Source organism: Herpailurus yagouaroundi, unplaced genomic scaffold (genome assembly GCF_014898765.1).
Source record: "Herpailurus yagouaroundi ecotype Mexico unplaced genomic scaffold, PumYag 77, whole genome shotgun sequence".
In the NCBI taxonomy this organism is placed as follows: domain Eukaryota; kingdom Metazoa; phylum Chordata; class Mammalia; order Carnivora; family Felidae; genus Herpailurus; species Herpailurus yagouaroundi.
In genome coordinates this window covers 11,909,098-11,933,237 of record NW_024412388.1, presented here as the reverse complement: position 1 = coordinate 11,933,237, position 24,140 = coordinate 11,909,098, and the positions used below count along the sequence as shown (strand labels likewise).

The window sequence follows — 24,140 nt, the reverse complement described above, 5'->3', positions numbered from 1 at the left end:
GTCAGATGCTTAACCTACTGAGCCATGCAGGCGCCCCTGCGATGTGGATTTTAAAACATACAGATTAGAAGTTATTTGCAAAGGCAACGAAAGTTAGTGGAAAGTGTAAGATCATTTAAATCTTCATATACTGTAGTGTGTCTGTTAATTTGAAAAGTCTGCAGCTCCATTGTTGCACAATGTCAGAGGTCAAGATGATTTGGATCTGTGCCTTCCACTGGCTGAGATCACTGGGTGTAAGCAACTAAATACACTACTGTGGTACCTCTTAACTCCTGAAGTTTTCTGACTTGGCCTTTCTAGTGCAGAGGTTCCTTAAAGGGCCTGTGGGGTGGGCTGATTTAAGAAAAAAAAAGAGGGTTATTCCCAGAGCTAGTACATATCACAGAGATAATTATAGCAGTAGCATTTCTCTTTTTCTGAACTTGACTAAGTGGTGCCAGAGTTCAGAAGAGATCTTAGAAACAGAAGTGTGCTAAACTGCACTAGACCTACAAATAAGCTGACTGGTCACTGAAACCATGCACTAGCGGATTGAATCTCTGAGTTTCTTTTCACTTTCCTCTTACGTAAGGGGAACATTGAGAATTCTTTTTTTTCCCACCAGTATGCATGAAATGAATGGAAAGGAAAGTTTTGCTTGGCCCCCTTCCTGAGATCCAAGATGGTAAATGCAAGTCTGTAAGGAGTGGGGTCATCGTTTCCAAAGAATAGAGACTAAGTGTACTTTTTAGGGCAAAACAAGGTGGCAGTGCCTCTCCTCTAGACTTTGGCTGTGGTCCTTCTGGTTTTGGAGGTACAGCCCAGCCCCTCTCACAGTCCTTACCCCTTTTCTTTGGAATGGTGTCTGTCGGTGAGGAGTGTATAATCATCTGATTGAAAAGGCTCTTCTCAGAGACCTGGATGCTTTTTAAATGTTACTTCACTGGTTTTCTGTGTAGCACCGAACAGCCTGTCTTGGTGGCTTTCTGATGCACCTTGGTGGCTTTCGGCTTAACGACCTCCATGCTGTTCTCTCCGTAGCTTGGGGACCATCCTACTTCTGAGATCCCCGAGATACATTGATCTTCATGTGTGGTTACTTCATGGCATCGATTAAAATGGTTTTCTGTCATTCTCTTCATGTAAAGATGTGTTTATTAGTTTGTGCTTCAGGTTTCATTTGAAAACAAAAGCAATAATAGGAGGGCTGGAGGAGAGAAACAGGAGGACAGAGTGCATCCATTGGCACTGGCTCTCTCTGCCTAGACCTAGAGGGTGAGGATGCAGATTTAGGTTAATTGTGCAGCTGTACTGAAATTTTACCCATTGAGCACCCATAATCTGAATTCCTGTGTGTTCTTGCTGGAATTATACGGTCTTATTTAATGGTGACATTGTCAATTTGCTCAGTGTTCTCAGAAATGATATTTCTATAGCTTTCCTCTGAGCTTTCTTTTACTTTTTTTTTTTAAGTTTATTTATTTTTCATAATCTCCACACCCCACACTGAGCCCAGACTCACGACCCCCAGATCAAGAGTCACATGCTCTTCCAACTGTCAGCCAGGCGCCCCTTGCTGGACCTTATTTTAAAGAATAATGTGATATTAACCAATCTGAAGACAAGAGGCTGGTTATAGAAAGTTGGTACCTGGCCACAGAGTCGCCGAATGGCTGAAATTATTGATCTTTGAAAGATAAGTGTTACAGTTAAGGTGTCAGAGGGGCTTCAGTATTGAACATCAGTTATGCTTTTATTGTTTTCTTTCTAGGTGCATGCTATTATGATGCTAATCAATCTATGTACGTGTTTGGAGGCTGTACCCAGAGCAGCTGCAATGCTGCTTTTAATGACCTCTGGAGACTTGACCTAAATAGCAAAGAGTGGATCCGACCTTTGGCTTCAGGTAAGAGCTAAAGTGCTGATGTTTGCCTTCTTACCAGGTAACTCCCTTTGCATGGACATTCTATCTGATCTGTGTTGGTGTTGGTCTCTGGTACTAGGGTCCCAGGTCAAATCTGTGTAAATGCTAAAAGTAATGTGTTTGTATAAGGTCTTTGAATTAAAAAAATTATACTTTATTACTAGTATTGGTGCCCTGCCAGAATTGTACTACTGTGTGAATTCATTTGTGTGGTTTTCTCAAGTCCTCGCACTGGTGTGATGTGCCTTTTGGTATGAAGTTGAAGTAAGCAGAAACACAGCATCGTGAGAACGGTAGTTCACTGACAGAAGCTGTTGTTCCAGGGCTGAGATCTCTGAATATCTTTTGTTGTTGCCAGCTCAGACATTTGGGGAGTGTATGGAACATGCCTCTGCTGGTTGCTCTTAACGACTCAGGAATGTGGGAAGATTCTCCAGTAGATACATTCCTGCATAGTCCCACTATGCCGAAATTCTGCCAGAAAGAAACTAGATTATTTTCTTTTAAAAAAAAATTTTTTTTTTATTTTTTTTTTCAACATTTATTTATTTTTGGGACAGAGAGAGACAGAGCATGAACGGGGGAGGGGCAGAAAGAGAGGGAGACACAGAATCGGAAACAGGCTCCAGGCTCCGAGCCATCAGCCCGGAGCCCGACGCGGGGCTCGAACTCCCGGACTGCGAGATCATGACCTGGCTGAAGTCGGACGCTTAACCAACTGCGCCACCCAGGCGCCCCAAAAATTTTTGTTTTAAATATTTATTCATTTTTGAGAGACAGAGCACAAGTGGGGGAGGGGCAGAGAGAGAGGGAGACACAGAATCCAAAGCAGGCTCCGGGCTCTGAGCTGTCAGCACAGAGCCCGACACGGGGCTTGAACTCATGAGCCATCAGATCATGACCTGAGCCGAAGTCAGACACTTAACCAAAGGAGCCACCCAGGAGCCTGATTATTTTCTCCTTTGTGATTTAACCTTTCGGGGATTTGTTTTTGCACTCTTGAGGCAGGACAGTTTGAAAAGGCACAGCCGTAAGACCGAAGGGGCTGGTGTGCTGGAGAAATAAGAGTCCTCTGAGCATAGAGTACTCTATTAGATTTGTTGACAAGCTTTTCCCAGACATTCATGTGGCTTTTCAAGATTGGAATTCCCTCTAGGACTAAGGAGACTCAGGTTTTCTTGGGCAGATTCCTTACTCATTTAGGTCTTGATTTACTAATTTGATAACTGCATGGGAAGTGACTTGGTATAGTAGAAAGAGCCTAGGCTAAGAGTGAAGAGACCTGAGTTTCATCTCCTGCCATAATAGCCAAGTCTGCATTGTCAGTGAACAGATGACTGCATCTCTCTGGGACAAATACGGAGAGTAGTAATCGATTAGATGATTCTGTTTTCAAATGGCTAGTTTATGCTTTTCTTTTTTTCTGGAATGACTGCTATGATTGTCTAAGCCAGGGGCTTAAAACCTTTTTAAGAGAAGAAACTATAATTTGCTTCCCCAAAGCTGTAAGCTCCTGTTCCTTCCCCTGCAATAGAGAAATCTAGGAAGCAGAAGCCTACTGACAACAGGTACTCACAGGTGGGGCTGGGTTTTGTACAGATGAAATTCTTTATTAAAATCATTAGGGGGGCGCCTGGGTGGCTCAGTCGGTTGGGCAGCCGACTTCGGCTCAGGTCACGATCTCACACTCCGTGAGTTCGAGCCCCGCGTCGGGCTCTGTGCTGACAGCTCAGAGCCTGGAGCCTGTTTCAGATTCTGTGTCTCCCTTTCTCTGACCCTCCCCCATTCATGCTCTGTCTCTCTCTGTCTCAAAAATAAATAAACGTTAAAAAAAAAAATTAAAAAAAATCATTAGAAAGAAGACCAAGTGTTAATCTTAAAAATTTTGGAAGTTAGTGCTATTTTAGGGCCCTTAGAATTGTGTGCTTTGGAGAGTTTCCTTTTCTAGCCCCCTGTCCCCTCTTGCACTTAGAGCAATACTGATTAATATTTGGAATCACAGATCTAAAATGTCCAAGATTTCTTCAGCTTCAGCATCCTGTTGCCACTGTACTTGGTGTCCAGGTCCCGTTCCAGAGCAGTTTTGGCTATTCCAGTCACAAAACGCCAATACTGCCCCTTCTCTATTGTGTAACCAAGCTCTTTGCTTCTGGTACTTTGGCCTGGGGGTTGATCTTCCTTCTAGAAGTGGAGCCCTGGACTGTGGTACCTTCATAGCATACTGCTACCTACTGTGCTTATTTCCCTAATTTCCCTCTGTAAGGTAGGCGTGGGACTTTTTTTTTTTTGTTTTTAAACCACTAAGACTCTGTTTTGAGATCCTCAAGGTAGAAGTGTCAGAGAAATAAGTGACTTTAAAAATACAATGGTAGACTGTTTCCTTTTGTAAAACATAGAAGCTCCTGAAGGTTCAATTTTCTAACAAAGTGTCTCAAAGAATCTGCTTGCCACTTCACTGTAATCTACAATTAGAGCCTAGTTTTCAAGGGGGGGGGAGACAGTTTTTTGAAATGTCTCCTTTTTTAAACAAACAAGCACTAGTTTTTAATAAAGAAGCCTGTGAGATTCTCCTTCGGGCAGAAATCCCATGGGAAGATTGCCTGAGGACATGCTTCTGTGTGCTGTCATGAGTCCCAGCCAAAATGACTTCCTCACTGAAACATCAGTGAGTCTTTCTGAACAGCACCCCCGTTGTTGATACGCCTTGGTGTGCCTGGCTCACCCGTTCTGGCGCACGGAGGTGGGCAGGTTGGAAAGTGACTGAGGGGAGGGTGTCAGCTGTGGAGTCCCCTCACTTATATTTGTAAGCAGAGGGTATTTAAAGCCGTAACCTCAACAGGGTTCAGTCTTTTTTTTTTTTTTTTTTTTAACATTTTATTTATTTTTTTTTTTGGGACAGAGAGAGACAGAGCATGAACAGGGGAGGGGCAGAGAGAGAGGGAGACACAGAATCGGAAACAGGCTCCAGGCTCTGAGCCATCAGCCCAGAGCCCGACGCGGGGCTCGAACTCACGGACCGCGAGATCGTGACCTGGCTGAAGTCGGACGCCCAACCGACTGCGCCACCCAGGCGCCCCAACAGGGTTCAGTCTTTGAAAGCGTAGCCGTGTGGAGAAGAGTAGCAGACAAGCAGTGGGGCAGTTTCATTTGGAGTGGAGAGTCTTTCTGGAGGGTGCTTCTGCATCAGGTGCCTTTTTCCTTGTTTATCGGCTGCCCCTAGGCATGAGACAGGAGCCCTGCCACGTGGGGTGGTGTCCTAGCCAGCTCAGGCTGCCACAGCAAAATACCGCAGACTAGGGGCTTCAGCAACAGAACTTGATTTCTCACAGTTCTGAAGGCTAGGAGACTGAGATCAGGGTGCCGGTGAGGGTTGTCTTCTGGTCTTGGAGACAGCTGCCCTCTTGCTCTCTCCTCATCTGGCAGAGACAGAGTTCTGGTGTCTCGTCCTCTTCTTATAAGAGCACCAATCCCATTATAAAAGGCCTCAACTTTGTGACTTCATCTAAATCTCATTAATCTCCCAAAGGTCCTATTCCCGAAGGCCATCACATTGGGGTTGGGGCTTCAACATACGAATTTTGAGAGGACACAGTTCAGTCCATAACCATGGGAATTAATGCGGCTTGCCTCTGAATCCCGGTTGTTAGTTCCTTTTGCAGTGATAGAAGCACTCCATCTAGAGGGAGTGTGGTGGTGACAAATGTTAGAATGAGAACTCTTCCGGCTGAGCCAGACCTACCTATAGCTAGTACTTCTCAGATGTTTCCAGTGAGGTGCCCCCTGCTTCCTTTTACAGCTGTCTTGTAGCCCCTCCCCTCATGAAGTGTATATCGTATCCTGTAATGGGGGAGAAACAAAAACAAGCAAGCAAATTATTACAAAGTATGGAGAAAACAAGGAATGAGCCAGAATAAGAGGGGGAGAGCTACTTTATATTTTTTTTTTCAACATTTATTTATTTTTGGGACAGAGAGAGACAGAGCATGAACGGTGGAGGGGCAGAGAGAGAGGGAGACACAGAATCGGAAACAGGCTCCAGGCTCTGAGCCATCAGCCCAGAGCCCGACGCAGGGCTCGAACTCTCCGACCGCGAGATCGTGACCTGGCTGAAGTCTGACGCTTAACCGACTGTGCCACCCAGGCGCCCCTAGAGCTACTTTAAACAGAAGGCAACTTTTTTTTTTTTTTTTTGCTGAGATTTGAAGGATGAAGAGTGGAAAAAGCGAGGCCAGCATATGCAGAGGCCCTGGGGCAGCAAAGAATAGCACACGTAAGAGGACCCGAAAGTGGACCTTGGTGGACAGACATAGTATGCTGAGCAAGGAGCAGAGTGGCCCAGGTGGAGCTGAGATGCAAACAGGAGCTGACTCGTTCACGCTCCAGCATCTGAGAGATTTTGAGATTTTAAGCAGAGGAATATGATCCAATTTACATTTTAAAGAACAACTTTTGCTGCTACTCAGGAAATGGATTGAAGAAGGCAAGAAGACAAAGCCGAGAGAACAGCTAGGAGGCCCTCACGTGGTACGGGTGAGGGGATGTAATGACTTGGACTAGAGTCCTAGGAGTAGAGGTAAAGGGAAACGGAAGAATTTGAGCTGAAATTCTGATAAAATCAGCAGGACTTCTTGATGGATTGGCTGTGGGAGGGTCAGAGGGCCGGTCAAGGCTGATTTATGCTTCAGTTTGACAGCTGGGTAGATAGAGGGCCCGTTCCCTAAAATGGACAATAAATATTTGGAAGAAGTTTAATTTTTTTATTTCTTTACACATTTCAGTGGTGGTATCATGTAATTAGTTGTTATGAGAGTTTGATGTTTAAAGTAGAGTGCTTGACGTCCCGTAAACGACAGCACAGTCCTTCCTTTTGTTCCGTTAATTCTACTCTCATCCTTCATTTGTTCTTGCAGCAAATACTTATGGATTTCCTACTCTGTGCCTGGCATTGTTTTAGATGCTGGGGACACATGAGTGAATAAAACAGACACAAATCCCGCTCTTGATGGAGATCAAATCCAAATGAGGGAAGACATATTTAAAATGCCAAATAACATAATATAGAATGTTAGAAGATGGTTACTGCTACTGAAGCAAAATTATAGCATGGTAAGGAGGGTCAGGTGGGAGTTATAACTAGGTCGATAAGGGTAGACCTCATGGAGAAGGTAGCATTAGAACAAAGACTTGATTGGGTACAGAAGTGAACCAAGGGATAGCTAAGTAAAAGAACATTCCAAACTGAGAATAACCAGTGCAAAGGTCTGGAGGTGGGAGTGTGCTTGGGACAGTCAAGGGGTAATGAGGAATGAGAGTGAACAAAGGAGAATGTTCTAGGAAAGGGGGTTGGACAAATAATGAACGGAAATGTGTCATACACATAAGACTTTCAGGCTGTCGTGGGGACTTTTTCACATTTTTTGAGTGCAATGACTGGCCATTTAGGTTTCTGAGAAGAGTGTATAAGAAGACAAGTGTAAGAATGAGGAGACCAGCTAAGAAGTGGTAGCAATAATCTAGACAAGAAATGGTGACTTGGGGGGCGCCTGGGTGGCGCAGTCGGTTAAGCGTCCGACTTCAGCCAGGTCACGATCTCACGGTCCGTGAGTTCGAGCCCCACGTCGGGCTCTGGGCTGATGGCTCAGAGCCTGGAGCCTGTTTCCGATTCTGTGTCTCCCTCTCTCTCTGCCCCTCCCCCGTTCATGCTCTGTCTCTCTCTGTCCCAAAAATAAATAAACGTTGAAAAAAAAAAAATTTAAAAAAAAAAAAAAAAAAAAAGAAATGGTGACTTGGGTTAGGGTGTTAGCAGAAAGTTAACAACTGGATGGATTGAATGGGGCCAGTGGGATTTGCCCATGGTGTGGATGTGGAGTGTGATAAGAGAGAAGAGTCAAGGGCAGTCCTAAGGATTTTTAGCCTGGGCATTTGAAGGAATAGTGTTGCCATTAACTGAGATGGGTAAGAAAGGCTGTGGGTGGTCAAGGTCGGCAAAGTTCAGGAGAGATGAGAAATTCAGTTTGAAACACATTACATTTGAAACACACATTGGGACATCCAGGTGGAGTTGTGTCTGGAGTTCCAGAGAGACCTGCACGCCTGAGACAGTTGTCAGCCATATGGGAGTGATTAGCATGATGGATTCCCTGGGTGAGATGACCAGGGAAGTGAGTGAAGATAGAAGAAGGTAAGTCTGGGTCATAGCTTTGTTTGGGGATCAGGGAGAGAGGGAGAAACAGCAAAAAAACTAGAAGAGGCATATCTGTGGAGGTGGGTGGGGGAAGACAGGAGAATGAGGCATCTTAGAAGCCACCAGACTTGAAAGTGTTTCTGGGATGGGAGGAAATAATCAGCCAGGTCCTACTCAAGGAAGAGGTCAAGTCATTTGAGGACTTAGAATTGTCCTTAGGTTGAGTGAAGAGTATTTTATTTTCAATGAGTGATAAGGACAAAAGTGTATTTGGAATGGTTTCAAGACAGTGGGAAGAGAGGAGTTGAAGACAGGAAGTATAAACAGTGCATTGCCGTTTTTGAAGAGTTTTGCTGTAAAAGAGAGCAGAGGAACCAAGCACTGAGTGGAGGGGAATGTAGATTTGAGAGATTTGTTTTTTTAAGATGGCAGATTTTATAGCATATTCATGCTGCTGGGAATGATCTAGAGGGAAGACTTGATGTGGATAGAGAGGAAGGATTGTTAGAGCTTGTCCTCGAGGGGTAAGAAAGGGAGAGGGCTGGCCATGGACGAGAGCACTGACCATTTATCCCAAGGAGCAGGAAGGAGTATGTGATTACAGACGCTGGCGGATGGGTAGACGTGGGAACCGGTAGAAGTTCTGATTGCTTTATCGCTTAGATAAAATAACCGAGGGGGAGCAGAACAGGCCATTGAACATCCTGGCGGTGATTGTGAATGTACGATTGTCTACATTGTAGTCTTTGCCAGGTGTTCTAGGAAGTTGAATCTTCCGCCTTCTGGAGTTGTGCTAAGGGAACACCTTAATTCTTAATCAGCCTGTGCTGATTCCCCAGCAAACGCACAGTTCTTGGGACAGGTCCTTCAAAAGACTAATTTTTAAACACTGTTTCTAAAATACCCTCTAGTCAGACGGAAGGTAATCGTGGCATCTGTTTAATGTATAATAACATTATAAGTCACAGCCTTTTTTGGTTACTTTAAATCAAAGTAGAGATGTTCAAGTACACAGTTTTGCACTTAAAATTGGAGTGTTCTGGTTTTCAGAACTTCAGGATTAGCCCACACCCATTTACAAAAGGGGAACAAATTTCAGTTTTAGAATTTTCCACAGGTAGGAGAGTTGATAAATGTTAGATAAGGATTTAAGACTCAACTTGTCTTCTCTGTTAACGAGTCCTAGAGCACAGTTAATTTTCCCAATACATTCTCCCTGTAGAATCTTATTGTCCAATACATTTTTTTGCTTTTCAGTTTCTACCCTATCAATCACACATGAAATTCCAAGTGATGGCTTATGGCTCAGACCCTTTGTTTTAGAAAACACTCAGGGACAGAGATACACAACCAGGCTACCCTTGCCACTCCAGAGCCACTTGCCTCTGAACTTAATCCTTGATCACTTCTGTATTCGTTGGGCCTCGGTTTCTTCTCTGTGAAAGAGGCAGAGACAAGATCACTGTTCCTAAAAGTCACAGGTTGACAAAAGTCACTTTTGTCCAAGTAACCTGGGAAGAAGCTTACTAAAAAAAATAGATTCCTCTGCCTCATACCAGCCTCACCTAATCTCAGGAGGTTGGGAATAGAGTGGTGGATCTCCATTTTTAAAAAAGAGAAAATATCCCTAGCTAAATTTGGAAATCCTGGATCCCTCCAGAATCTTTTGGCTTTTCTTACTGCACAATCTGTGACTTCACTTTGTTATCGCGGTCTGTTAGGTGAGTGTGTAATGCTCAAAGCTAGACTCCTAAACTGTTGTTAAGGAAGAAGGATGACTGCTCGGTGTTCTCTTAACTGCTTCTTTGTAGAAACAGCTACCTTTTACTCTGCTTAGTCAGGAGTGGCCTGCTGTCTGAGGAAATGTGTATGGATGACACCCTTGAAAGCGTTTTAGGGGTGGGGTGTTGGTTGTCTCAGATTCGTCAAACAAACTATCTAACCTTCAAACCAACCCAGTTAGGTTGGCACTGCTATTATCCCCATTTTACAGATGAGGAAACTGAAGCTCAGAAAATCACCTAGTAATTTACCTAAGATCACACAGCCAATAAATGATGGAGCAGTGATTGAAACCCAAGATTTTGTCTCTAAAGTCTGTGTTCTTTCTCCTCTGCCATGCTGTGAGTAGTTTTATTTTTCTATAATTTCTTTCACGTTTTAAAAAACTTTTTAAATAGACTTATTTTAGAATAGAACAGAGTTCACCTGGTTTCCCCTATTGTTAACAGCTTGCATTAGTGTAGTACATTTATGACAATTAACGAGCCAGTACTGATACATTATTATTAACTAAAGTCTGTACTTTATTCTTTTTTTTGAGAGAGAGAGAGAGAGAGAGAGAGAGAGAGAATGAGCAGGGGAGGGGCAGAGAGAAAGGGAGGCAGAATTTGAAGCGGGCTCCAGGCTCTGAGCTGTCAGCACAGAGCCTGACGCAGGGCTTGAACCCACGGACTGTGAGATCATGATCTGAGCTGAAGTCAGACGCCCAACCGACTGAGCCACCCAGGCTCCCCAGTTCTTTTTCTTTTGTTTGTTTAATACCTTTTTTCTGTTCCAAGATCCCATCCAAGATACATTACATTTAGTCTTTGTGTCTCCTTAGATTCCTCTTGGCTGTGATAGTTTCTCAGACTTCCCTAGTTTGATGATCTTGACAGTTTTGAGAAGTACTGTCAGGTATTTTGTGGACTGTCCTTCGTTTTGAGTTTGTCTGATGTTTCTCTTATGGTTAGATTAGAGTTACAGGTTTTGGGGAGGAACACCACAGTGGTAAAATGTCCTTATCGCATCCTGTTGAGGGTACATACTATGAACATGATTTTTTTACCATTGATCTTAACCTTGATCACCTGGCTGAGATAGTGTTTATTAGATTTCTCTACTATAAAAAAAAATTTTTTTTTTCGCCCTTCCTTTAAAATTCTTTTTCCTAGTTTGCTTTCCTTTCTTTTCCTTTGATTCCCTTTATTTGTAGTTGCCCTTGGTCCTTGATATTCTATTGAATTTGGGGGAAAAACTAAGCACTCTGGCCGTTATGTCTGTCATCAGAGTCAGAAAAGGATAATGAGCAGAAGGGTATATGTCATTTGAGGAAACCTTTTCACGGCTTAGAGAATTTTCAAATATCAATATGATTTGCCTTTTCAAATTTCTTTTGGCGGGGAGCAGAATGCTGAAGACATCTTTTTTTTTTTTGACCTAACACATCAAGATTTTTTCAGCTGTGCAGAGTCAAAAGCTCTATTGGAAATAATTTTGTTTTCATTAAGACTGTTTCCTAAACAAATAATCACATCTTCCAAAATCACTGAGTAATCTAGCAGAAAAGCTAGTTTACTTTTGGAGTTGGGCAAGAAAAAGAAAGAATATTGGTCATATCAGATGTCTGTGGGAAGGCCAGAATATCCTTAAAGCTGGAAAGTTCTGGAACTGCCCAGAAATAACTGCCCAGAGTGTTATTGTTTCTCTTACTCTGTAAATGATATCTGAAAAATGGTGCACACAGGGCTCTTGGATCCATTGATGAAGCTTTGCTTGCTGTCCTGTGTCTGGTAGAAAAGTTTAGCCTTTCCTGAGCCTGTGGTAACATGTTCAGGAAATGTCAAAACAAAGAAGGGAGTGTGGGACTGATACCTGGCACCAGGTATACCCAGAACAGCTAACCAGGAGAGTGTGTTCTGGAAAAGATCACCCAGTCCTTCCCTTGGCTTAGGTCCCAGGTGTCAGTATTGACATTGAAATAGCTGGATGTGGAATTTTTTTAAATAACTTATTAGTGTGTTCAAAGGCGTTAGATTCTGCTTTGTAGTGTTGTTTTGAATCTAAACACTTTATGCATTTTTAAAACTTACCATTATGTTCTGAGAATGCCAGTTCTGTGGAGATGAGAGAGAGGTAGATGCCTATCAACTGGTAAATATTGGACCATATTTAACAAGAGGACTTTCAAATACAATCCAAGCTTCTTCTGTTCTCTGTGCTAAAAACTGATCATTGACCTCACTGTTTTAATACTTTCTTTATGAATGAGAAGGCCCAACTAATTTTACCTATGGATCTTTGTTTGTTTGTTTTTTAATTTTTTAAAAATGTTTATTTATTTTTTAGAGGGAGAGAAAGAGTATGAGCAGGGAAAAGACAGAGAGAGGGAGACACAGAATGCAAAGCATGCTATAGGCTCTAGGCTCTAGGCTCAGCACAGAGCCCAGTATGGGGCTTGAACTCATGAACTGCGAGATCATGACCTGAGCCAAAGTCGGACACTTAACCAACTGAGCTTCCCAGGTGCCCCTTTTTAAAAAAATTTTTTAATGTTTATTTTTGAAAGAGGGGGACAGAGGCTCTGTGCTGACAGCAGAGGGCCCAATGTGGGGCCCAGACTCACAACCATGAGATCATGACCTGAGCTGAAGTCGGATACTCCACTAACTGAGCCACCCAGGCGCCCCTGGATCTTTTCTTGATTATTTAATGTCTTGATTGCCAAAATGTATTAAAATCTGTCCATGTTGAAAATTCTGCATCCTTTCACTTTTATTTACTTGGTCCAGCTCATGAGTTTTTCTGTCCTTTCTTAACGTTTATTTATTTTTGGGACAGAGAGAGACAGAGCATGAACGGGCGAGGGGCAGAGAGAGAGGGAGACACAGAATCGGAAACAGGCTCCAGGCTCTGAGCCGTCAGCCCAGAGCCCGACGCGGGGCTCGAACTCACGGACCGCGAGATCGTGACCTGGTTGAAGTCGGACGCTTAACCGACTGCGCCACCCAGGCGCCCCACTGTCCTTTCTTAAAACTCTATAAACATTTTCTTATATTTTATTTTATTTCATTTATTTATTTATTTATTTTTTTAATTTAAGTTTATTTATTTATTTTGAGAGAGAGAGAGAGCGAGCAGGGGACAGGCAGAGAAAAAGGGAGAAAGAATCCCAAGCTGGCTCCACACTGTCAAGCACAGAGCCAAACGTGGGGCTCAAACCCACAAACTATGAGATCATGACCTGAGCCGAAGTTGGACGCTTCATCAACTGAGCCACCTGGACACCCCTGCCTTTTCTTATTTTAGATAGAAGTCTGAGTGTCACTGAGCATAAGCAGTGACGTTCCTTAGAGTTGTCAGCCTCCATACCTGCACTGTTATCCTGTCTGCCTACCCTCTTGACAGGCAGTTTTTGGTTGCATTTCCTGTGCAGTGAGACTCAGACCATCTAGTGTTTGTTTTTCTCAGGTATCCATCCACATAACCACCCCCCACCAATAGCACTTGGTGTTTTATGAGCACAGTAGACTTCATTTTGTATGATGCTTTATCCCTATCTCCAGTGCTATTCAGATTTCTTAATTTTATTTTGTGTCCTGAGTGAAATTGCAGAAGGCTAATCTTATGTGGGGGAACACAAAAGATACTATGCTAGAGTCATTTCTGACTCCTTCCCCATGACACTATTGGTTTCTAGAAAGACTCGGCAGTGCCTTGCACCAGCTCATGCCCTAGTGCTTATTATTTGGCTCTTTATTCTCTGTACAGTCAGGATTGGGCTGGTTTTTCAAGTTTTTCAGTTCTTGTGACCTTGAGGAGATTTTGTAAAGAATCTGCAGGGTGGTTGGTCTTCTAGGTGGGTGAGAATTGTGATTGGTCATTTATTAATTTGAAATATCAACTTAGGTTCTTAGAGACTACTTTAACTTTTCAAAACTTAGAAGCTACCTCTCATCTCCTTTTTGGGAAATGAACTCTTGAAATACTGCTTTAATTAATTCTACTTTTTCAAACAACAGTGTGCCTGATAATTTCCTCTGTTCCATAGTTCTCTCTAGGAGTGATTATGGGCTATTTTACATTTTATTTGTCGGCTTTTATGCTGTGTTCCTTTTTTGCCTTCTTTCCCATTTAGTAATGTTTCTGAAATTCATTGCCCAATCTTAAGTTGTTTCTTGCTGTTTTATTTACATATATGAGTTACGGCGTGGTTGTGTTTTATGGAAGGAATATGTTCTCAAAGACCTCCCGTAATGAATTTTCTGGCAGCGGATTGGTCTTTCTGTTTCCGGGTAAAAGGAGTGGCTGATGCCATGTGACGGTGGCATAAACATGATTTACAGTTCACTTCATTCTATCAGCTCTGACATTAGCTAGTTTTTTTTCTTAATACTTTATTAAAACATACTTTACATACAGTAAAATGAACAAATCTTAACTTAGATTTGCTCTCTGCACAACTCAGACTTTTTAAACTGTGTATACACCCATGTGATTATCACCCAGACCAAGAAACAAAATGCTTGTCACCTCAGAAAGTTCCCTCATGCCCTTTCATGTCAATACCACTCCCCACTGAGGTAACCACCTTCTGACCTCTAAGAGACTTGAGATTCATCTTGGTCTGTTTGAGATTCATCTGTGCGGTTGCATTTATCAGGGGTTTATTCCTTTTCGTTGCTGTGACTGTTCCGTAATGTGAATATACTACTTTTTTTTTTTTTTAACCTATTCTAATGTTGATGAATACTTGGGTTATTTCTGCTTTGAATATAGTTGCAGTCAACATTCTTATGTGAGTTTGTTTGTGGACATATCACTCATTTCTTACTTAAGACCTACCATGTCAACTTTAAGAAATATTCTAGGGGCTCCTAGCTGGCTCGGTCAGTAGGGCATGCAAGTCTTGATCTTGGGGTTGTAAGTTTGAGCCCCACAATGAGTGTAGAGATTACTTTTTAAAAACCTTAAAAAAAAAAAAGACATATTCTAGATACAGTGAGTATCCCAGAGAGTTCTCTATTCACTTAATCCTGCTCTAAGTAGAAAGATCTGATGATCTAACTAAGTATTATAGAGATTTGGGGGAGGAAAGACTGCTTGGCTAATAATTAAAGGTACTGCTCATAATTAGGGCCTCCCTACCTAAAATGATGGGAGGAATGTGTTGTGAGAAGGAAGGAGACTGGTTAGTAATAACATTAAGAGCTTGGTTTTTGTGCCAGGAAAACACAGGTTTGCATCAGATCTCTGTTGCTTAGTAACCGGTGACCGTAAACAGGTTATGTAACATCTCATTTGCCTCACCTTTAGAATAGAGATGGTGATATCTACCTTTCATAGTTTTTGTTCAGATTACATGCAATACAGTATTCAGATGGAGGGAGATGTAGAATCTGATCAAGTTCAGTTTGTATATATACAGAAGTACTAGCTAGGGAGTGGAGAGTGGTCAGAAGTTATCCTCAAGTTCCCAAAGCTTGAAAAGGGATTGCCTTCATCCCTTTGTTTATTCATTTTCATGCCTTTATTTATGGAACGTTTATGCCCGGTGCTGTCCAAGCTGGGGCAGATATAGGAGTGAACAAGACGCAGGTCTGTTTGGGGGGAAGACAGCCCATAAACAAATCAGTCAATACAAAGAAAATCTAATGCACTAGGAAGAAAATTAACTGGTGATGCAAGAGAGTAGACGGAGGTGTTTAAAGTAAGTTATAAACTATATCGATCCAGGACTTCTGTATGGATGGATAGATTGTTAAAGGAAATCTGATTCATGAAGAGAAAAGTAGCAAACTAATGAATTTGGATTCTGTTCACAATTTGTTACAGTTTGTTTTTAAGGCCAATTACATGTTTGTATTAAGATGATGTGCTTTTGATTAAAACGCCTATGAAGTATCTTAAATATTTTTCTGTTTTCATAGAAGGAAGGCACCCAGCGCTCAGCACTTCCATGTACTAATCTCTGTGAAGAAGGCATAGGATGTTACTTAGGCAACTACTTTCAGTTCTTTGCAATATGTTACTATATTAGCTCCTTCCCCATCCCTGGACCCGTTCCTAGTTAATCTATATGAGCTGGTGATTTCTCCTTGTCTCCTCTAGCCATTTGCAGTCCTAGAACAACCTGGGTCTGTGGTAGTCTCAGGACAGGTGAATGAGAGCAGAGCCTTGGGGTTCCCCTAGGAAAGGAAGGAACTCTTCCTGTTTGTTTATAAAGTTCAGATGCTGGGATTTTTCCAGAATACATACTTTTCTGAGGTGGGTATACATTATCTCCTACTGGAGAGAAGAGTGGGAAAATGTGCATAGCACAAGTCTGGGTAAAACCTCAGTCTTCCAGGGGAGAGAATATATAGATTATACCATATTTCAGTCTGGCTCTCTCCTGCCTGACTAGGATTTCCCTGTTTTGACACCAGGCCAGAAACTTTATGACTAGCAACATTGTTTTTACTTCTAAACAGAGCCACTTCAAAGAGTACCCACTCTCCAACCCCCATTAGAACTGCAATTAACAAGTTATCTGATTAAACTGACTGTGGACCTCCTCTCTTCCAGGAGAAATTGGATCAAAAGACCACTTGAAATGGTAACAAGGAACTATTATTGGTTTTCATGCTGTTAATTTTTAGCTGATAAGTACTGCCCTATTCATCAAGTGGCCTTTCTCATGGGTTTATTTAGAAGTGAAAACAATGCCAATATGGAATTTCTTTCTTTCTTTTTTTTTTTTTTTTTAACGCCTGTGGTATATGCAGTCGTACAGGATCTAAACTTTTCTCATGCCCATTACAAAAGTTCCTCTTGTTTTGGATGTTCATCTTGCTTTGGATGACCCAAGGAGCGATGTTTTTAAAGACATAGGTATAATTATAATAATGAAAATGTATGCCCTGAAGCCCAAGATCCAGACAAGATTTTGTCTTAATATTAGTGAGTTGTTTTGATATCAATCAGTAACTTTCTGGCCATGTTACAACTGAAGAATAAAATAGGAAAAGGAAAAAAAAAAAAGGCAGTGTAAGGGAGACACCCAGAAAAGTGTTTGCCCTCAGTCCTGCTGAGTTTGCTGAGCCCTGCTGAGCCACTTCTTAATCCACCTCATGAGGAATCTATAACCGTTTGGTTTCCAGGATTGGGTTTAGTTCAGCATTTTCATAAGAAACAGTTCCTGTCCTTTAGGATAGTATAATCTTATTGGGAGAGTCTAAATGGATAATTTCAACACAATGTGCTAAATTCTGGGATTGGGGTTGATACAGTACCCTTCCCCCTCCAGGAGGCTCTTTAGCTTAGTGTGGGAAGGGATGTGCTGGCAGAGGTCCCAAAGAAGGCCATGCCTGTGCAGAAGAATTTAGTACCATGTTCTTTGTGAGTAACTGAAGTCTCTATTTTAGACTGAGTTTAAATAGCACACTTGACTAGAACCAAGTTCTGGAAAGCAGCATAGGGATTCTGTAGAGACTTTACCAAAGAGCAACTTTGTATTTGTTTCCTACTTTGTTTCTGTCAAATAAGCTCCATATACTTGTATCTTCTGAGGGCATCTCTGTAAATGCAAAGACTTCTTGTAGTTACTACTGGCCACATTGATGGTAAATTGAAAATGTTTTCATTATCGGGGAGAGACTGATTGCGTTGCAGACAGAACCCCTGTGGTCTTTCCTGGAGAACATTTTGAACAGTTAGTCTTCTAGGTGTTTACAGCCCAAGATGGACTTTACACTCAGGGATTGTAAAATGTTCTTCTCAGTTTTCCTTTGGTCTCTCCATTCCTCAAATAATAAAACCGTGAAACATGGCTTTTCTTGTTTCCGTGACAGAGTATTACCTATAAAACCAACAGTTTGGAGATATAAGCAGTTAAATTATAACTCCAGTAGTTTTTCTTTAAGGAATTTCTCCCCTCGTAAGTTATCGATGCCAGCCTGTCCTCTCCTGCCCTCTAGGTTTTCTAATTCAGATGCTAATATGGTGTTCTGGGAAATGCCTTTCCAAATTATTCTTTTCCTGACCTCTGAACTCTTGCTATCAAGGTCAGTTACTTCACACACTACCATAATGACAGCTCTATCAAGCCAAAGGCTTGGTCGGCTTCCCAAGACCCAGCTTGGATTCTGTCAGCAAAATGCATCTCCCCTACCCACTGTGCACACACCAGCTCAAGGCTCCTGGCTACCACAGAGAAGAAGTAGCCACACAAAAGAAACTGGGCCATATGGTTGTTGGTCAGTCTGGTCTGTCTGGTCTTGCTTTGCCCTTGAGGCCAGTTCCGTCCTGCAGATGGAGCTTCTTTGGAGCTACCCTGAGGAAGCGAGTGTTTGCGAAGAGTGGCTAGAATGAGGTGGGACTGTGACCTGAAACCTCAGCAGTTACTCTTGAATGTCCCCTTTGGCATCGTTACTGTAAAAGATTTGAAAGCATCCTAGGGAAAACTTTTTGATTGCCAGATAAGAACCAGTTCAGAGTGGCTCAGTCAGTTAAGTGTCTGACTCTTTCTTGGTTTAGGCTTAGGTCATGATCTCGTGGTTCGTGAGTTCAAGCCCTTGATTCCGGCTCTATGCTTACAGCGAGGAACCTACTTGGGATTCTTTGTCTCTCTCCCTCTCTCTGTCCCTCCCCCGCGCATGCATGTGCTTGCTTGCTCTCTCTGAAAAATAAGTAAACATTTTTTAAAAATCTGCAAAACAAAACATTCTATTTTTGGAAGAGAGAGCAGGGGAGGGGCAGAGAGAATCCCAAGCAGGCTCTGCACTGTCAGCACAGAGCCCAACACAGGGCATGATTTCATGTTCGTGGGAGTGAGCCATGTGTAGGGTTCTGCACTGAGCATGGAGCCTGTTTAGGGCTCTCTCTCCCTCTGCCCCTCTCCCCCACTTGTGCGCACACGCGTGCGCATGCATGCTCTCTCTCTGTCTCAAATAAAAAATAATAATTAAATAATTTAAAAAAGAACCACATGGTACAGCATTCTGGAATTCCATGAGCAAAGTAAAGATTTTGCCTAGGACTTCTCTTCTGGATTTATCAGTATGCTCATGAATCCCATGGTTAAATTTTTCATGCTCATAGTTGTTTTCAGACTTTACCTCCCGGAAGTCCCTAATTCCTAGTCTTAAATCTTCTGTTTTCAGAGTCATGGAGAACTATTAGCAGCTCACCTATGTCGCTATGAGTAAGTCTTAATGTGATTTGCCTGAAAGCCAGTAGACAGAACGTGTTTTTTTTCCTTTTATTTATTTTGCAAAGTGTAACTTCAGTGACATAGAGACGAGAACGACTGGAGAATATTTGTATACTGAAAACGTGAGTGTTCTTTTCAGCACCCCCATGAGCAAAGCATTTGTCAAGGGAAGCCCACCTTGGACCCTTGTCCTTACTCTGTTCACCATAATGAAGGGTTCCATGTAGTCATATACTGAGTATGCTTAGAAAAAATTCTGCATATAGTCCATGTTAATGTCATTTTGGAGCACTATTTAAAGGCTCACTCGGGGCGCCTGGGTGGCGCAGTCGGTTAAGCGTCCGACTTCAGCCAGGTCACGATCTCGCTGTGAGTTCGAGCCCCGCATCAGGCTCTGGGCTGATGGCTCAGAGCCTGGAGCCTGTTTCCGATTCTGTGTCTCCCTCTCTCTCTGCCCCTCCCCCGTTCATGCTCTGTCTCTCTCTGTCCCAAAAATAAATAAACGTTGAAAAAAAAAAATTTAAAGGCTCACTCAACGATGGTTTAACTCTACAACATGGTTCTCTTAAGTCTGGTCCCCAAACACGAGCATCACCTGGAAGCTTTGTTAAAAATGTAAGTTCTAGGCCCCCACCCCGTACCCCCTAAACGGGGAGCGCAGAGTGAGGCCCACAGTCTGCATTGTAACAAGTCCTCCACCTATTAGCAGAAGCTGGAGTTTGAGAACTAACGTTCCAGGGGAATGGTGGCTGTTGTTTAGACCATTGGAATAACATCTCAATAATATTAACAAAGACTGATCATGGTATAGAGATGTAGAAATAACTTTTTAGTCATGCATAAAATATAGGCATCCCTAATTAAAACCAGTCCTTGTTTTGTCTTGTACCCGCAGTAGAGCTGCTCTTCTAGCCCTTGGTTCTGTGTGAGTAGAAACTCCAGTTGTGGGAAAGTGGCAAAGAAACCAAACCAGAATTTGGAATTGCTTCACCATTTTACCATCTTTGCAAAAGTAAACAAGAATGCCTTGTAATTCTACCACTGTCTTCCTCATGTGAGATTTCCTGATTTCATAGGAACCTTGGGAAACATCTGAACTAATGAGCAATTTTAGGGAATATTAGTTCTGTGTATAGGGTGCCTCTCTGATTATCCAGTTTCTCACAGCTGCCTTTCTGGGTGGTGCCTCATTCAGAGATGTCCATTGATCATGTCTGCTGTGTGATTAGGAGACCTTTGGTATGTTTGGGGAATGAAGCCTATGAGGCTAACCGTCGGCTCTGGGGGAACAGGCCCAAGTAACATGTCCCTCCAAGTTTGCTGGTGGGCACATTTGGTCCCGTGGTGCTCGATGAGAACCTGCATGGGAGTGACACCCTTTCTTCCTCTACTTTCGTGATACAACGATTTTAGAGTCTGTCTGGAGGCTCAGTAGCCTCATTATGTTGAAGGTAGGCCAAGAAACGTCCTAATGAGTATAAAACTTTCATGTATAAGTTTTCTTGAGGGCAGGGGATTTATTTCATCATATGTCACCGTGATGATGATGGGCCTTTTAACTGTGGAGGGTCTGCAAGTGTCAGAGTACCTTCTACCAGACCATATTCCCAGTGAATCAGTCTGTGGTGTGGTGGGCAGGTGTGTGTTAATAAAAATTTATTGGGGCACCTGGGTGGCTCAGTTAGTTCAGCATCTGACTTCGGCTCAGGTCATGATCTCACAGCCCTTCATCAGGCTCTGTGCTGACAGCATGGAGCCTGCTTGGGATTCTCTCTTCCTGTCTCTCTGCCCCTCCCTGGCTCACATTCTCTCCCTCCCTCCCTCCCCCCCCCGCCCCTCAAAAATAAATGAACGTTAAAAAAAAAAAAGAAATGATAAAATTAGGGACTTTTTAGAGAGGCTTCACACTGTTGATTTTTAAGTAACAAGAATTTGGGGCGCCTGGGTGGCTCAGTCGGTTGAGCGTCCAACTTTGGCTCAAGTCATGTTCTCACAGCTCGTGAGTTCAAGCCCTGCGTCGGGCTCTGTGCTGACAGCTCGGAGCCTGGAGCCTGCTTCGGATTCTGTGACTCCTCCTCTCTCTGCCCCTCTGCCTCTCACGCTCTGTCTCTCTCTGTCCCTCTCTCAAAAATAAATAAACATTAAAAAAACAAAAAAAATAGTAAAGTAACAAGAATTTAGAAGTATTCAATTTGCAACAAATGCAAACATTATATGCATAATTGGGGTCGCAGAAAATTTGTTACACCAGTATCTTTGACCTCTCCTTGGTGAACAATTTTATATAGAGGTTGTATGTTGAATTCTCTGCCTGCCCTCCCCTGCTGCTTCATTTGTTTTCTTATGGTAATTTTTTCCCACTTTCAAATTTAGGTGGAGGAACACAGTTAATTAACTTTAAGTGTGACCCTACTTTAGTTGGCTCAAAATGTTAAGATGCTGAAATTAAAGTGTGTATTTGTGACATGAAACAGGCCTTGGAAATACTGGATGAGGGAGTTCTCCCACTCCTTGGGATAGGAAGTAGAGGGAAGGATTTTGGCTTTCGCAAAGCTCAAGATATTTGTGTGAAATCACTTTGGAAAGTCCTTACCTAAGATAATCCATAAGGATTGAGTTGTCATTGTCACCGGCCCCAGTTTACCTTTCCTTGGAAAGTCCCGAGGACAAATAAAGGGTCCTGTAATAGAGGTAGGGTGTGACCCAGAGCCTTGTGGAGAAAAAGAGGTCCTAAGAGTAGCCTTCTGTTCAATTTACTAAACTCTCATCTACTCTGTCTCTGTGGCCTACCTAATTAATTAAGACTTAGGAAAGTGCTTTTTCAGCTTTGAAACACTCCCACCTTTTACGGTATCTTACTTGTTTATGGCATCTACTCAGAAGGAATGTCTCCATATGCATGAAGAGCAGTTTAATACGATGGCTAAGAATGAGATTTAAATCCAGACTAAACGGATCAGAATCCTGGCTTCACCACTTATTAGTTCTATGACCTTGGGTAAACTATTTATACGAGCTGTGCCTCTGTATTCTCATCTGTAAAATGGGAATAAAACTAGGAGTTTGGGGGAAGATTTAAACTAGCTTATACATGCAAAGCACTTAGGTGCCTAGCATATGATACATGCTTAATAAATATTAGTCATTATCATTAGTTGTAATTGCAATTTCTCTTAACAATCAAGTCCCTGGGGCACCTGGGTGGCTCAGTCAGTTAAGCCTCTGACTCTTGATTTCCTCTCAGGTCGTGGTCTCACGATTCATAATGGGTCCGCTGACAGCCTGCTTGGGATTCTCTTTCTCTCTCTGTCCTTCCTGCTTGCTCTCTCGCTCTCTCCTGTGTGCGTGTGTTTTCTCAAAATAAATAAATAAACTTTTAAAAAAAGTAGGAAAAAGTCAAGTTACCCATCCATTCCTACCATCCCCATAGCCCCTAAAACAGACACACAGTCACTTGTTACTTTCAGTTTCCACCTAATAAAGCATGGGCGTTGATTGTTCTAAGACAAATAAAGAGCCACCGAATTTTTTTTAAGGTTTATTTATTTTTGAGAGAGTGCGAGCAGGGGAGGTACAGAAAGAGAGGGAGACAGAGGAGCTGAAGCTGGCTCCGTGCTGACAGCAGAGAACCTGATGCAGGGCTCAAACTCACACATCGTTAGATCATGACCTGAGCCACCCGGGTGCCCCCAGAGCCGCGTGATTTTTAATTACCACATACTGTTTTTTTATATGGATATTTCTTGGTCTACTTTAACACTTTAAATGAGCATCTTTGTATCTATTGCTTTTTTCATTTTGCCCAGCTATCATTAGATTAATCCTTAGAAATGGAATTACTGATTGAAGTATATGCTTTCAATACTGATTGAAAGTATATGCACTTAAAATTTTTGGATATAAATTTGATACAAGTGTTCAACGAAAAGTTCTGTTTGGGGGCGCCTGGCTGGCTCAGTCAGTTGAGCATCCGACTCTTGATTTCAGCTCAGGTCATGATCCCAGGGTTGTGGGATCAAGCCCTGTGTTGGACTCCTTGCTGGCCATGGTGCCTGCCTGAGATTCTCTCTCCTTCTCTCCCTCTCCCCTGCTTTCTCTCTCTCAAGAAATAAAATAAATTCTGTTTGGTTGTTTCCATGTCTTTTAACTTAATTAATTAATTTTTTTAAAGTAAGGTCTAGGCCCAACACGGGACTTCACCTTACAACCCTGAGATCAGTAGTCCACGTGCTCCGCCGATGGAGCCAGCCAGGTGCCCCTGATGGTTTCCATGTTTTGCTGTTTTGGGAACCCTGGGTCTGCTGCCTCATTTTATTCTTTTAAGCTTTTGTTTAATTTCTGGTTAGTTAACATACAGTGTATGTAGTATTAGTTTCAGGTGCGTAATATAGTGATTCAGCGTTTCCATACAGTACCCTCTGCTCATCACAAGTGTGCTCCTTAATCCCCTCTCACCTATTTAACCCGTGCCCCTGCCCACCTTCCCTCTGGTGCCATCAGTGTGTTCTCTACAGCTACGAGGAGTCTGTTGGTTGGTTTCTCTTTTTCCTTTTGCTCATTTGTTTGTTTGTTTGGTCTTTTTTTTTTTTTTTTCTCCTGTTGATTACCTTTTTTTTTTGTTTGTTCGTTTGTTTTGTTTTTAAATTCAAGTTAGTTAACATACAGTGTAGTATTGGTTTCAGGACTAGAACCCAGTGATTCATCACTTACATAGAACAGCCAGTACTCATCCCAATACTCATCACTTACATAGAACACCCAGTACTCATCCTTAATACCCATCACCCATTTAGCCCATTCCCCCCAGCAACCCTCAGTTTGTTCTCTGTATTTGACTCTCTTAAGGTTTGCCTCTTTCTCTGTTTTTATCTTATTTTTCCTTCCCTTCCTCTGTGTTCATCTGCTGTGTTTCTTAAATTCCGCATATGAGTGAAATCATATGACACTTGCTTTCTCTGACTTATTTCGCTTAGCAAATAATACACTCTGGTTCCATCCACGTTGTTGCAAATGGCAAAATTTCATTCATTTTGATCACCAGGTACTATTCCAGTGTGTGTGTGTGTGTGTGTGTGTGTGTGTGTGTGTGTGTGTGT

At 42.5% G+C, this 24,140-nt stretch overlaps 1 protein-coding gene across 2 annotated transcripts in view; it reads left to right on the top strand.

Moving 5' to 3' along the window:
- FBXO42 (F-box protein 42) overlaps positions 1–24,140 on the top strand; it is a 94,454-nt gene that overhangs the window by 61,136 nt on the left and 9,178 nt on the right. The window contains exons 1-2 of one of the 2 annotated variants that reach the window (XM_040462392.1): positions 1,785–1,888; positions 10,084–10,213. In XM_040462392.1, the coding sequence (XP_040318326.1) occupies positions 10,084–10,213 (130 nt within the window). In that variant the 5' untranslated portion in view covers positions 1,785–1,888. Of the gene's footprint in view, positions 1–1,753; positions 1,889–10,083; positions 10,214–24,140 lie in introns of those variants that run through there. The other variant, XM_040462386.1, reaches the window with a different exon arrangement.